The sequence below is a fragment of the Hoplias malabaricus genome, chromosome 1 (genome assembly GCF_029633855.1).
Source record: "Hoplias malabaricus isolate fHopMal1 chromosome 1, fHopMal1.hap1, whole genome shotgun sequence".
Lineage (NCBI taxonomy): Eukaryota > Metazoa > Chordata > Actinopteri > Characiformes > Erythrinidae > Hoplias > Hoplias malabaricus.
Genome location: NC_089800.1, coordinates 21,890,581 through 21,905,855, shown reverse-complemented (window position 1 = coordinate 21,905,855; position 15,275 = coordinate 21,890,581). Strand labels below are relative to the sequence as shown.

The following is a 15,275-nucleotide window of genomic DNA, read 5'->3' as shown; positions in this document are numbered from 1 at the left end:
CAGTGTCTGTCTTGTACAACAATAACACATTTCTTAATATAGGCTTTTATTAATGTCACATCAGTGTCAGTAATTACTTCCACAGCATTAAATAGATCCACAGTTAATTTATTACATTTAGAAATAGAAAAATCACTGCATGACCGCTTCCATTATCTGGGCTGAAAAGGCAGGGTCTAAAACACCAAGCTGAGAGAGAGAGAGAGAGAGAGAGAGAGGACACAAAAAACAAAGTGCACAATCTAAACAAATGGAGCACGTACAGAGAGTATCCAACACTAATGCAAAACAGCAACATTTTATTCCCTAGGAAATAAAGAACCAAAAAACATGAAGCCTGTTCCAGCGCTTAGACACACACACACACACATTTAAACAACTGTACATTCAAATGACTGCACTCATACTACATTTAAAGACATATTCTGGACTATGACTGATTAGGTATCAGCTCAGATCTAATGTTTCAATTGGGTCATCAATACAGTTTAATGACACTTATTGCTGTGCTGTTTCCTTTCACAAAGGCAAATAAAAGAAAAACTAAAGGGCCCTCTGTCATCCGAGTCTGTAAACACAAGGTGGCAAGGTGACTGAAGGCAATTATTGTTAGCTCTAGTTCTTCATCAGCTTGGTGTGTCATGGCCCTTAGGGAACATTGGAAACATGTCCAAGACACTGTCTCTATCAGAGTGCACCAGACTCGGGTGCCAGGCTGAGGACTGAGTGATTGAAAGATGCAATGACTTTGGTCAGAGCAGGTTCCCACCTGGTTGACCTGATTTGCTGCCACTGCAAGGTGAAAGTATGTGGGGTAACTGATTTGTGACCAGTCATATTTGGACCAAAGGCCATTGAGAACGGTGAGCATTTGTAGCAATCACTTCAGAGAGTAAAGCATTTATTTATTTTGGACTAGTTTACACTTTTAGGCAACAACAGTGCCAGAGGAAACAAAACATTAAATATTAATAATATTAGACATTTTAATTAAATGCATTCCCTTTATAAACATGGCAGGTGTTGGTGTATTAGTGTCTTTTGTTTCCTTAGCTAACCTGCATGTTATTTTAATGGTGTTCTGTGTGTATTCATAGGAAGTTGGGATTTATTTATTTATTTGTTTTTAAACACAGAGAACTCATTCCTTATTAATATTCATAAAATGGTGTTTTCAGTGAGGTTGGAAGCTCTTTGCTATGTCCTCCATGACACTCATGAACTTCTGATCTTCCAACTGTGAGCTGTGGGTCCAAGCCAGTGGGAGATGGGCTGCAACCACCTTCCGATCTATCACACAAACAACAAACACACAGGCATTGTGTATTAGCATAAAACAGGTTTGGAAATAAGCTAATGAGTCGATGTAAAATACTCTTACAAAAGTCCTAATGAATTTGGTCGATACAATTCCTCTGTGCTGTGTGATTATTTAGAGAATGAGAAAAAGACAAAGACATTTCTTCAAAGTTATTGACGTCATTCTACTCATCTCTGGCACCAAGCCCAGACCCCTACAGCTGCGCTGGCCTTCGCCCATCTCTCTTCACACTTTTCTTAACTTCACTAACTTGCTCACATTCTTTGACCATATTTAAATCTTTCTTTCTCTAAGACAAACAAATAATAATAAAGCCACAAGCGGCAATTTATGGGGTGTTGAATTCAAGTGTTCACTCACTTACATTGCCACAGGTGAATAAAACCAAGCACCTAGGCGTGCAGACTGCTTCTATAAACACTTGTGAAAGTATGTGTCACTCTCAGGAGCTCAGTGAATTCCAGCGTGGTACTGTGATTGGACGCCGCCTGTGCAACGCGTCCAGTAGTGAAATTTCCTCACTACTAAATATTCCACATTCAACTGTCAATGGGGTTACAACAAAGTGGAAGCAATAGGGAACCACAGCAACTCAGCCACAAAGTGACAGGACACAAAATGACAGAGAGGGGTGAGCAGATGCTGAGGTGCAGAGGTGGCAAACTTTCTGCAGTCAATGGCTACTGACTTCCAACCTTAATGTGGCCTTCAGATTCACTCAAGAGCAGTGTGTAGAGAGTTTTTTTGCAAATATGTTTAAATGGCAAAGAATGGATTTTAAATCTAAAAAGGTTCTTCTCTCTCACACACACACACACATATCTCAAAAACACATTTCTATGGCATCACTCAAAGAACGTTTTGTAGCATGTTTATTTTTAAGAGTGTTCATCACCAAGCGCAATGCAAAGAGTTGTATGCAGTGGTGTAAAAGACCGCCGCCACTGAACTCTAGAGCAGCTGAGACATGTTCTCTGCAGTGACGAATCATGCTTCTCAGCCTTGTAATCTGATGGATGAGTCTGGGTTTGGCGGTTGCCAGGAGAATGGGACTTATCTGACTGAACTGTACCAAGTTTATATTTTTGTGGGGGGTGGTGGGGGGTTATGGTGTGGAGCTGTTTTTCAGGATTTGGGCTCAGCCCCTTTGTTCAAGTAAATGGACATGGATGAGTGAGTTGGGTGTGGAAGGATTTGACTCATCTTCACAGAGCCCTGACCTCAAACCGATACAACACGTTTGGGATGAATCAGAGCGGAGCCTGCATGCCAGGTCCCCCTTATTTTCCCCTGAACTGCAAAGGTTTATTTGAACTTTAAAATAGAGTTTTCTCAAAAAAAAAAGGTTTATTCATCAATGGTCTTCTGAAGAGCAAAGCATTTATCAATAATTTGGATCTTATGATGTGCAGGTCCTAGATGCAATTGTTAGAATATGTTTCCATACCCTGGAAGAACCTGCCACTGGGCTTGGTGACAGCAGCTTCAGACACAGCGAGCCACACCACTGTGTCTGCCGCTTGCTCTGGTGTCCTCAAACGTTCCTTCATCGAGCGGTGGAAGTCTGGCATTGTATTTGCAATCACTAGCAAAATGAGAGAAAACTGTCAGAATTTTCCTTTATGGCCTGGTTGATGTGCATTTTTTGGAGCAGGCTGTTTAATGAATTTTCATCTAGACACTAAAAATGTGCTAATGTGCTATTAGATGGCCACTGACAGATCATGATTTTCCAATCACAGAAGTAGAGAGAATGGAAAGGATGAACAAGGCTATGAGGAAGTTTCTAGGGGTGCTGTGGTTTTGAAGTAGTGTGACAAGGGCAGTGTCTTCCTTGGGAGAATCTGGAGAAGCAGAAGATCACTTGGCCGGAGTTGTGGGCGATGGAAGCAAGTCATATTAAGTTTTTACTGTGAAAATTACGACATCCTTCCAACTCCACAAAATCTTGGATAGTGGGTAGACTACAGGTCCCAGAGTGCCTGGCAGTAGTTGTGTCATTGCTGCTGCTGGTGATATATTATTACGTAATGTTCACATGGAACCAGTGGCACTGAGCATGCATTAACAGTGACAGTAGGGTTAGGTACAGCCTTAGTCACCAGGGAGGCCAATGTGGATTTATGGTTGTTAAAGGGAGTGGGCAGTAGGGCAGTAAAGCGAGGTTAGAGGTGGGTGGGCCTGGGACGCCAAACTTTACTGTTGAGCCTTCCAGGGGTGTCGTGGACTTAATTCAGGAAAAACACTGACATGGGTAGGAGCCTAACTGATGACTCCTAGTGATGCAGTGGCTGAGTTGGGTACACAAGGGCAGGCCCAGTGAGAAAGCTTCAGTGTTACGGTTAGCTGTTTGCGGACTGAGGACTTAAATGGCCAAAGGTAGATGATCACAGGAATGTTGTGGTTGCAGGTAGGAAGAAAGTGGGGTTAGAGCCCTATGTGAAGCTCTAATTAAATTGGCAGAGGATTTTATCCTGTGTATGATTACTAGAACGGAGCCTATATTTTTTACATTGTCCTCTAATGCTATGGATTTAATTAAAGATGTGAAAAGTGTGTGAGAGGGTAAAATTACTTGGTGTGTCTACCCAGCCAGGATGCATGACTGAGAAGTGGATGCTTGGGTGAGCTTTAGCAAACTGTTCTGTCATGACCACCTGCTGCCTCTAAAACACAATCAATACCAAATTAACCTTCTGTAAAACACAAAGCATATCATTTTAAAAGCATATAATTTATAACTTGGCACATAACGTTAAATACTGATATGTAGTATACACAGGTGCATTTACATTCAGTAAAGGAAATTACATACATCAAGCCTTATTTATAGCTCATGAAAATCAGTAAAAATAGTCCAACTGCCCCCGTGTCCGCGTGGGTTTCCTCCGGGTGCTCCGGTTTCCTCCCACAGTCCAAAAACACACGTTGCAGGTGGATTGGTGACTCGAAAGTGTCCGTAGGTGTGAGTGAATGTCTGTGTTGCCCTGTGAAGGACTGGCGTCCCCTCCAGGGTGTATTCCCGCCTTGCGCCCGATGATTCCAGGTAGGCTCTGGACCCCCCGCGACCCTAAAATTGGATAAGCGGTTACAGATAATGGATGGATGGATAGTCCAACTGCATAAAAACCCTGTATCTCTCGTGATTTCAATTGTCCAAAGTCTTTTTCTCGAATTAAAGTTAATTCTGCATTTCATTTGGAAATGAAGGTCCTAGAGCCTGGGGGAAGTGTGGAGGGACAGACTCCAGTGTGACGTTCCTGCACTCTGTGTTGGTTTGAGGCACCATGTCATCTGTTGGAATTGATTCCGTGTTTTTTTATCAGGTCAAGGGTCAACCCAGCCATATAATTCCCATCTCCTTTTCCAGCAGGATTTAGCACCTGCTCACGGTGCCAGAACTACTACCAAATATTTTGCTCACCATTATATTAACGTGCTTGACTGACCAACTATGTCCACTGTCAAAGGAAAGGCTTCAATAACATCTCAGCTGTGTCACAAGCTTCTTACCTCCATTCCACACCACACTGTTACAGTAATTCATGGTCATTTATGTGGAGTGTATAAATTAAAATTCATGTCAGAAGTTCGATATTTCTGTATTGGACACACTTTCCTGTTTGACCAAGAAATATTCTAATAATAATAATAATAACAAAAAAAAAAAAAAAAAAAAAAAAAAAAAAAAAAGATTTTTGATTTTTCATGTGCTATAAACTGCTGATCAAAATACTTCTCTTCAAATACGTCTCTTTACATGTCATTAAAATATGGTCGCTGTCCAGTGAAAAACGTGTTTCTCCAAAAACCCAAACTTTACAAAAAGAAAAAACTTTATAACTTTCAATGGAAGTGAATGTAAAAAAAATTTGATTCCAAGAAATTTTGGAGCATTTCTTTTTGTCTGTTCATCGTGAACTTTTTACACAATGTGAAGAAGCACTGCTGTGTTTAAATGCTGTAGTGCACTTAATATACAAAATGGAGATACAAGGTTTTCATTTGACATCGACAAAAAGATAATTTACTTTTTGAAATAAATTTTGATAAATGACATTTAAAAAAAAACAAAAAAAACCTTTATTTAGGATATTTTAAATATTGATGCACCTGTATATTGGCTTACATTTCCTAATGTAACATCCTATATTTATTTGCATACCTTGTTTTGGGCATACACCATGGTGCCATCATATCTCCCTCTCTGGGACTGAAGGTTTCCTGCACGTAGTTTTTGTACTAGCATCCCCCCTGATGTCACTGTGATCTGAGAGTCAGAGAAATATATTGTCCTTATATTGAGTGTGGTCTGAGAAACCGAGAGGATCAAAGTAATTGTTACAAGGTTTATGTCACCTGCTTGTAAATTTTTTACTATTTTATTTTCACATTATCGCTATCTTCGGACATCAATGTTCAGACTGTGTATTTTATGCCGTTTTCCTCTTTACATCTTCACAACCACACACATTTCCGTATTTTTCTATTTTGTCTGATCTTTTCTCATTTGAATGTTAAATTAAAAGCAGTTTAATGAATCACATACTCACCACTCTGGGGTCAGGGCTCTTCTCCAGCAGTGGAATGAGACTCTTAATGAGGATGTACATGGCTAAGAGAACACAAAGACAGGGGTGAGCTCACAGTAGGGAATAGTTTCACAGAGAACAATTTTTTTATAGTTACGTTTTAACGTTTGAGAGACGTGAAACCAAGTTAAAATTTGTAGAGCAAATTGACATTTATCAAAAAAACATTTTTATTTATGAGAGTGTAAATACTACACCATACATAAATAAAAAAATAATAATAAACCACCATATCCATGTGTTATTATATCATTTAAAAAATATTTTATTTTGCATGCAGCAGGCCCTGCTCTTAGGATAAACAAAGTCTCTCCTGGAAATTAAGCAGCATGTTGCATTTGATTGTTATCAAGTCAAATTTTATATCTTTTGTGTAAACTTGAGAGTAGATAAGAAGCTCTTAAAACATGGCCCTTTTCACCCTCTTCCTTACCGAGAGAGTTGACGGCAAAACTCTTCTCCAAGCCCTCTGCATTCACCTCTCTCTTGGTCATCATACAGCCTGCGTTATTGATCTACAACACCACAGTGAAATCCATCAAATCTGCACATTGGTCACATCTGTTATTACTTGTGAAGCAATGTGGTCCAGCTGATATCTCACCAGAACACTGAGTGTTTTATATTTCTTCTTGAAGGCCTCAGCGAACTCCCACACTTTCTTGGTCTCAGACAAGTCCAGTATGTGCACGTAGATTTCCTGAAGTCACACACGCAAGCAACATGACAGCGTTTAGCACTGTTCAGGGGTGCATCAAACAAAAGGAATAAGTGACGTCTGTTAGCATACATGGTTTGAAAATGAACCAGCGGGTGTTCACTTTGCCCATTTATACACACACTAACACAGTTGAGAGAATGGGAGAATGCACAGTGAGTGTTGTATACATTATATATACACACTATAATTATCTCAGTACACATGAGCATAACAGCAGACCTGTGATGGTACAGGGACCCCTGTGTGAGCCTTGGTTCATCAAAAGGTGTCTTCCTCGGCTCTAAGGGTGTTTTTCACCTACCATGGTTGCCCCTGGCCTCGCTCACCTGGGGGTTTTACATTTCTTGGTGGTCATAATATAAATGGTGGCCATAAACAGGGCGCAGCCATGGCCTGCTGGGTAGGGAACTGGGCGTGTAACTGGGAACAGGTCATGACTGAAGTGCCCTTAAGCAAGGCACCTAACCCCTGACTGCTCCCGGGGCGCCGTGGCTAGGGGCTGCCCACTGCTCCAGGCACGGCTTACTGCCCCCTAGTGTTCACTAGTGTGTGTGAATGTGTGTTTAAATGCACAAATTGTGTTATTTGCAGAGACCTAATTCCAGCACAGTGGCCAATAACGTGATTCTAATTCTAATATTTTTGGAATGAGGGTTGTATATTTTCTTGTTAATAATACTGCATTCTTCCTTAAAGATCCCATTCTGAGACATGGTGGTACATGTAGAGGTCTAAAGGTGTAATCTTACTTTGTTTCCAGACTCCTTGACTATTTCAGCTCTGGCTTCCTCTGCCTTGTCCTTGTTTCTGCAGACCATGTGGATCAAACCACCTGGGGAGGGGGGGCAAACGGTTTAAATAAATAAATACATTCAGTAACAAAACAAAACAAATAGGCTACAGACTGACAGACAGTAACACCACCTCTCACCCAGGTGAATCTTATAAAAGGTTTTATATGTCACTAATTTTCTTACCAAATAAACACTTGAGTACCTTTTTTTGCAATGGCCAAAGCTGTGGATTTGCCAATGCCACTATTAGCTCCTGTGATCATGAAGGATCGGCCTGCCACAGACACTTCTATATCTTTCTCAGAAAAGCTCTTAGATGCTACATTAAATCCTCCCCTGAAACACAAACATTGAAATATCAGTTTATACAGCAGCGTCTCATAAGATTATGCTCAGAAATATGAACGCTTGATAAGTTCTCTTATTATCAGAAATCTACTTATTACAGCATCTTACTTTGTGAAATACTTTATATTTTCATACATTTAATACTTAATCGCGCTGCTCCATTAAAACAGAGGTAATGTGTCTACTTTGCATGGTTTGGAGAAATCAATTTGACTATTTTAGGGGGTTTAAGTCTTTATGAGACTTCCTCAAATGTCTTACACATCACCACCTACCCGAGTGATACCTTCTAGTGACAGTCCATAAAAGCACTTGTTATTGCTCAATGAGCAGGAGCCTGTGTTTTTCTGCTTTCCAGCTGATCTGTGGTAGTCACCGGCCGACTCCATCACCCCACCCCCTCATTTCACAGGATCAATGAGCAGCTTTGTACATGCAAGGCAGGAGCTACTCAGTGGAGGATAAAGGGCACAAGGCGGCACTGGGAGACGCAAGCTCCGCTACATAAATGCCAGCACTGTTCCAAGAATTGTGCAGAATGTAATGAGACAGTGTGGGGTTGTGGGGAGCTGTATCAGTGGCACAGATAGTAAAATGCAAACAAAAGAAAGATTTGGACAGAGGGATAACAATGCAATCACTATGAGCAAGCCGTGAAAGTAATGGAGAAAATAGAAGGACTACAGGAAGACGAGGTAAAAACAATATAAAATAGATTGGTTAAAAAAGAAAATATAATAAATCAAAGGTCTACTTTAGAGCTTTACTTCACATACTTACGGTTTAAAATAAGCCAGGCATATCCCATATTCTTCAAGTTGGTCAAGCCATCATCTGAGGTGCTTCTCTATGATCACACTCCGGGTATTGTCCTGCTACTAAAACTCTTTTTAAATTCACTTTTGTTGATAAACAGCTGTCTGGTTTTAATGGGCAAATATTATACTCCGTATTCACAGGTTAACCACACCTTCTGGTGTCTTGATGAAACATATTTAATATAGTCTTTCAAAATACCACAAGGATCAAACACAGCAGCAGTCTCTTTAGCATAAGCGCGCAGGTATGAGGAGTGAATGAGCAGAAGCTCTGTTTTTCACACATTTTTCTTCTCTCTTCTCCATTCTTGCCATTTATCCTCAATACACAAATTTCTCCAAAATTTCTTGTTTGTTTTGCTCTTTTTATCCTCGTCTGTGTCCTCTCAGATCAACATGGGTCCAGCACAGTGACATTCAGGGACAGTCTTAAAATGTTTGCACTTTTTTTCTATAATATGTCCATTTAAAGAAGTACAAATGTCACTGGGAACTTAAGTAAATGATTTAAAAATGGCAGAAATATCCCTACAGAATCTGGCCAAAGTTGTCATGGGGAAACTGTTTACAGCTACAGCTTTCAGTATTTGATTGATGTTATTTTAAAAGACTGGCTGTAGAGCATGGCTGGACTAGTGGAGACCTTAAATGTGCAGATTGACTTCATGGCACGTCATCGTCAACATTTATATTAGCTGCAGAATTGCTGTGACGTCCTCTTTTAGTTTAAAGCAACAGTGGTTTGAAGGGAGTCTGAATTATATTTCTAAAAAGATTTGACCTAAAACATCAGATTTTTTACACAAATCCTAAAATTTTAATAAAACAAAACTAAAAAAAACACTTAAATATATTAATTACCAAATATAAAAAAAAAATTTAATTTGTCACACATCTCCATGGTTTTTGGGTCATGAATTGGCTATTCAAAGGTGTCCAGAGTGTGTTTTCTCTCTCTCTCTCTCTATGTGCAGCTGATACTGTGCTCTGCTTGGGAGGGACGAATAAAGACCCGCGCTGTGTCTGAAACTGTGCCCTATTCACTACATAATGCACTGTTTTGGGGATCCACCATTTTGTAGCAGTGTCCGAAAACAGTGGACAATTTTCAGTGCACTCAAAGAATCCCACAATGCACTGCAAAGAGTAATGTACAACCCATGTACACTAACAGATATCAGATTACCCATAATCCACTGCGGTAACTGCGTTATCACCAGGTAACAGATAACATTCTAAATGGGCGATGTAGGGCAGGGGTCACCCATCTTGTCCACAAAGGGCCAGTGTGGCGGCAGGTTTTCATTCCGACCAAAGAGGAGCACACCCTGTAGGAGGAGAGTAGTTGATTAAACAAGTAGAATCAAGTGTGCTCTGTTTAAGAGGAATGAAAACCTGCAGCCACTCAGGCCCTTTGTGGATAAGAATGGTGACCCGTGCTGTAGGGGGTGTAGCCCATTTCCGTTAAAGGGACTGTGGCGTTTGTTAGGAAGGTAGGTTATTGTATTTATTTTCTTTTGGGTTAGGTAAGTTTATATATATTTGGGTGGAAATGTATTGTGTTTATTCTGGGCGTAGACCACCTTAAAGAAAGCATCCTGAGATTTATTGTCTTTTGACTTTGGGGTTGTTCTGCTTGGACTAGTGGGACTGAAGAGAGAAGAATTGGGAAGATATTCCTTTATGTTGCAGCCCACCTAGACAGGCTGTAACACAGGTTTGAGGATATAAGAGAATGTGTGATATCACTTGCAGAACCAGAAGATCACACAGGAATCCAGAATAACTTCTAAGCAACTAACACCTCCCTCTTATTGCCCAATATTCACATTTAGGAGATTTAGGACCATCAGGAGAGCCCTAAATAAAAATGGTTTGCATGAGGGGACTGCAGGAGGAAGCCACTGCTCACGAATTGCTGCCCATCTGCTGTTGGGTAAAATTCAAGTGGACAATCCAGGAAGCTACTGGATTGTAAATATTCTGTCAATAGATCTGAGCAAATCAATCATTTTTAGTCAGAAGGGATTAACACCAGAAATCAAAAGGAAAGATTCACACATTTTTTGTGTCTCAGATTTATATTTTGGATCATATTCCTCAATAAATCTATTGCAGAGTATAAGCACTTCTAATGTTTTAGGTGATATTTATGCATATATATTCATAAATCTAGTAAATGTCTGTATCCGCTTATTCAGTGCAGTGAGCTGAGGGTTTGGAGCCAGTCCATCACAGGGGATCACACTCTCTCAAATATATACACATCGTTTTTGGACGATGAGAGGACACTGAGGAACCTGGAGGAAACCCTCACAGACACAGGGCAAACACTCCTCCCAGAAAATTCAAAAAGGTTCACACACTAACCCTAACAACCACTATTTGGGCTGCCTTCATAACATCTGGAAATAATATATATGTTTTATACATTAGAATTTTTAAATTGAGGTTTGAGACCCCCATCCAAAGTTTGATCCAGTAATGGATTTCCAATTTCAAAAAAAAAAACAAAAAAACAGGTGTACATCAACCTTTGTATTGAAGACGGCTCTTTGCTACAGATCATTAATAATTTAATTTGTATATAATGAGTACAATGGTATGCAATAATTCAGACTAAACAAATTAGTACAATAATAATAATAATAATCTAAAAAGTAGGACAAAAACAGCAGATTTTGAAGGTAAAATTTAAAATGTATAGCAGAATTAAACGTGCTTCCCCTGTAAAGGTTGGCACATTATTTATTGCAATAGGAATTTTAACATAAATAAAACAAATTAAACATATCTTTTTAAATGAATGAGCAATACATTTTATTATTTATTATTGAATAAATAATGCGTCTTCAAATTAGTAACATTATTAGTATTTGATTTAATCCAAAACCGTTAAAATGACGCGCTGCATCGTTAGGAGTGACATGGTTTCGGCTCTTACTTGGTAAATTCGGTGAGTCCTTTGAGGAACCATGCTGAGTTCCGGTACAGAGACATGGTCACCAATTACCCGCTTTTCCTCTGCCCTGGTCACCCGCTGTCACAGTTGGTACCCGCTGCTCTTTTAAAGGGCCCCAAGGTCACATGACCGCCCGGAGCTACACCTCTCACACCATCGACAGCCATACTGCTCAGCTGCCCTCTAGTGGTAGATTAAGTGGTCCGCCCAGAAAACCCTCCGTCACCAGCCGCGGTCCGCCGTCTCCTTGCTCTCAGGAAAGGTCTGAGTTGGTCTGATCTTCTCAGTCAGTGATTGGTTGAATGGAGTTCAATTGGATTGGCTTTCATGACCGGCAGGTGGCGCTCATGCGCTGCAGTAGATTCTCCTGCAGGTAAAACAGCTTTTTCTTTTCAGTTTCATTTTTTTACAGTAAATTCTCAGGTAAAAGACCAGATTTTGTTGTCTTTGAAAATGAAACATACAGCCCTCTTTGAATCAAAAACCAATTAGAACGATCACCATTATGTGTATATTTTACTACATGTTTCTGATAATGTGTACTATGCCTATTTTCTTGTCAAAATAAAACTAAAAATCGATTTCCTGAGGGAATCCCGCCCTCTGGTGGCCAAATGTAGACTTCTCTGTTCCACTACTTCCTCGCAACGTCCCTGTGATCATTCTCCCACCCTGTCTCTTGTAAACATGATAAATCTGCCCTGTTCCACAAGACCAGGACTTACCTCAGAGATTTCAAAAGACGAGGCCACGGTTCGTTTTTGTTGGAGGCTGAGTTCTGTGTTGAAGAATAAAGTGACCATGCTGTTATCAGTAAAATGTACAAAAGCCAGCATCTCTCGTGGCATGATGTGTCTGAGCCCATAGCGAGGCTGACTTACACATGTGTGAAGGCAGTGCTGATGTTGAGGTCCATATTGGGATTTAAGAGAAATATATGCAGCCATCAAGGCCCTGGGAGAAGGTCAGAGTGGGGGCTGTGACTGATCTGAGGACAGTTCTGTGATTCAAAACAACCACTGTTCAGAAGCTGGAATATTGCATTAAAAATAAAAACGGTCCAAAATTTGATTTGTAAAATGTTTACTCCCACTTCCTAAATTACTATAAAATGTAATTTAAAAGAGAGGTGATACAACCCCGTGGTAAACATCTGTCCCAACGTTTTAGTGTGTTATCAGCATCAGATTCAGTATGTGTTTATTTTCACACATTTACAGGACTTTATTGAAAATGTTATTTATTTCTGTACTTTGTCAATTAAAGGAAGTTTTAAGAGATTTAACAGATCACTGGTTCTGTTTTTATTCTATTACCTCAACCATAGGGTGGACAGATCCGAGATGCAGAAAAAGAGGGGGGAGGGGTGAAGTGATGAGCTCTCGCCCTTCGCTGCCGTTGTATGTTTAGCTGAACCTATGTGTACTTTTAGGTCCTTCACACCTTTACTTACTACACAAAACATGGAAATTTATTTTTTTAATTCAGCCGAGAACTTACGTTTACCTTTCGTCATAGCTGCTCGAGATGAGGGTGGGTACAGGAGCTTTGCCTGAAGTAAACAAGGACTACTGACGTGCAGACTGACCAATTAAATGTTTACAGAGAAGGTTATCGACCAATAACGGTAGCTCTACAGTCAGACCGTCCAATCAGAAGATTTTAGGCTACTTCACCACGCCCCCTTCTCACTCAAGCAAACCAATCGGAGTAGGGGAGGGCGGGACTAGTTTGTGAACGAAACGCTTCTCGAAATTCTATGTAAACTCTAGAAAAAAATAAATAAAAAATTCCGTTTTTTTTAAGTGTAAAAAAGAGGACATGTCCGGGTAAAAGAGGACGTCTGGTCACTGTACTCAACCATAAACAAGGTCTGTAAATAAAACACTAAAGCTTTAAAAGAACAACACAGTCACAAACAGGAGAAATGAAAGCACAATAAATAGACTCTTGACTAACTTCACCAGGGAAGCACTGGGTCTTACAAAGAGTACTTTTTAATACACTTTATTTCAAGGCTATTCTCTTAAATGTGGATGATGACAGTAGTTTTTATACAGTGGCACATTTCAGACAATATTCATTTATTAATTTGCAAACAGCTCCTCTACAAGGAAACCTCCCTGAGACCAAGGAGACGGCGGAACACTGTTGACCCACTGAGGGCAAAGTTGGAGGTCCACTAGTGTCTTACACAGAGTTTTCTGGGCGGACCGCTACTGATTAAACAGAATTTTAGACAAAATGCCACATTTTAGCACTTTTCCATTCACAGCCCAATTTACATTTTATTCTTTCACTAGGTTCTTTTTGTTATTCTCTATTAATAATATTAGTAAATAATTCTAATCCAGCACAGTGTCAACATTTAATAATAATTTTTATATCAGGCTTATACTCATTATTCTATCTCTCATAGCTGCTGGTAATATTTGTATTAGTTTGTTTTCCAGAATAAAAGTCTCTGTGAATGTAAAATCTGTTTGAGGAGATTTTAAATGAGTTCTATCCTGTACAGGACAGTAATCTGAGTGGTCCGATGGTGGACCAGCAGTGGTCTACAGTCAGTGGTGTGACAGTCTCAAACATTCCTCTCTGAGATCGGACTCGGAGTCACTGAAGCAAGGCCTTTACTTTAAAGTAAACGATATCTTGGGATGATTAGAGTTATTCTGTGAATTTGAGAGACTCAGGGAGGTCATTTTTAAAGAAACAGGTTTGTGCTGGACACTTATGAATAAATAAATAAAACATGACCGTTCTCTTTGAGCAAAATTAAAAACATTCATTTCAAAGAACGAGTTTACATTTTGTGTTCGTTTCAGATCGCAGCTAAAGCCAGAGAGCTCGCCGCGTCCAGACGCTGGGTTTAAACAGACGAACTGGCTTCTAGTTCTGCACCGACACAGTGCTCTGTGGGTTCAGAACCACGGGCAGCTGTGAGGCTTCCCTTGGAGCGCCACTCCAGTCCCTCCTCAGCGCCGCTGTCCGACTCCTCCTCGATAGTGAAGCGCGCGTCTCCGGACGAGCACAGGGAACTCACGCTGCTCTGTTCAACTGAGCACAGCGCGCACGCTAAAGGCACGAGGACCCGAGACTCCAGCGGAATGCCCACGTTCCACCCGTTAAACGTTAACGGCAGTGGCGTCGGGAAGTGAGGCAGAGGCAGGCTGTGCTTCTTCTGTCCAGCGCCCCATTCCCGCTGCTCCTTCTCGTGCAGCATGCGCCTGAACAAGTTCGTCCTCCTCTTCTCGCGCCGTTTGGAGCGCAGATACCCGAGCATGATCCCGATTAGGAAGACGCCGTAGAAGGACATGACAATGAGGATGTAGAGGTATGCGTTCCCCTCATTGCCACCCGAAAGAGATGAGCCCGTGAGCCTGTGGAGGGAGAGCGAGTGCAGCGCAGTGCCGTTGCTGGCGCATGGAGACATGGTGATGTACAGCAGGGCGTTGCTGGATGGAGGAAAAGACAACATTTTCATTTACGTTTCAACATTTCAACAAATGTCCATTAATTTATGTGTGAGTCCGGGGCCTTTGGCCAACACTGCGCACAAGGCAAGAACACACCCCAACACTCGCTCATCTACTGTGCGTTAAACCTTTGAAACTAATTCACAAACATGTTAAAGTTTCAGTAGGTCACTTACACAGTGATAATCCCACACACCGGTTTCACGTTTCCACCACTTCTCACTCCTCTGCTCCCTGTCTTCT

General features: G+C 40.8%; 2 protein-coding genes across 4 annotated transcripts; both read right to left on the bottom strand.

Moving 5' to 3' along the window:
- Window positions 1–60: 60 nt before the first annotated feature.
- Window positions 61–11,690, bottom strand: dhrs12la (dehydrogenase/reductase 12-like a). Of its 3 annotated transcripts, XM_066652989.1 has the most exons (10): window positions 11,539–11,689; window positions 7,631–7,764; window positions 7,384–7,466; window positions 6,518–6,613; window positions 6,347–6,428; window positions 5,875–5,936; window positions 5,487–5,591; window positions 3,897–3,987; window positions 2,769–2,906; window positions 61–1,290 (listed from the first exon to the last, which is right to left on the bottom strand). In XM_066652989.1, exons 1-10 carry the CDS (start codon window positions 11,592–11,594, stop codon window positions 1,175–1,177), a joined length of 963 nt encoding a protein of 320 aa, XP_066509086.1. In that variant the 5' UTR covers window positions 11,595–11,689; the 3' UTR covers window positions 61–1,174. The 3 variants fall into 3 exon arrangements, with proteins under 3 accessions (XP_066509086.1, XP_066509207.1, XP_066509136.1); XM_066653110.1 differs by lacking the exons at window positions 7,384–7,466; window positions 7,631–7,764; window positions 11,539–11,689 and adding an exon at window positions 6,854–6,991 and having other exon boundaries at window positions 69–1,290; XM_066653039.1 differs by lacking the exons at window positions 61–1,290; window positions 2,769–2,906; window positions 3,897–3,987 and adding an exon at window positions 4,134–4,391 and having other exon boundaries at window positions 11,539–11,690.
- Window positions 11,691–13,554: 1,864 nt separating this feature from the next.
- Window positions 13,555–15,275, bottom strand: kcne4 (potassium voltage-gated channel, Isk-related family, member 4). The gene is made up of 2 exons (XM_066641207.1): window positions 15,209–15,275; window positions 13,555–15,011 (listed from the first exon to the last, which is right to left on the bottom strand). The coding sequence occupies exon 2, from the start codon at window positions 14,987–14,989 to the stop codon at window positions 14,426–14,428; it is 564 nt and encodes a 187-aa protein (XP_066497304.1). The 5' UTR covers window positions 14,990–15,011; window positions 15,209–15,275; the 3' UTR covers window positions 13,555–14,425.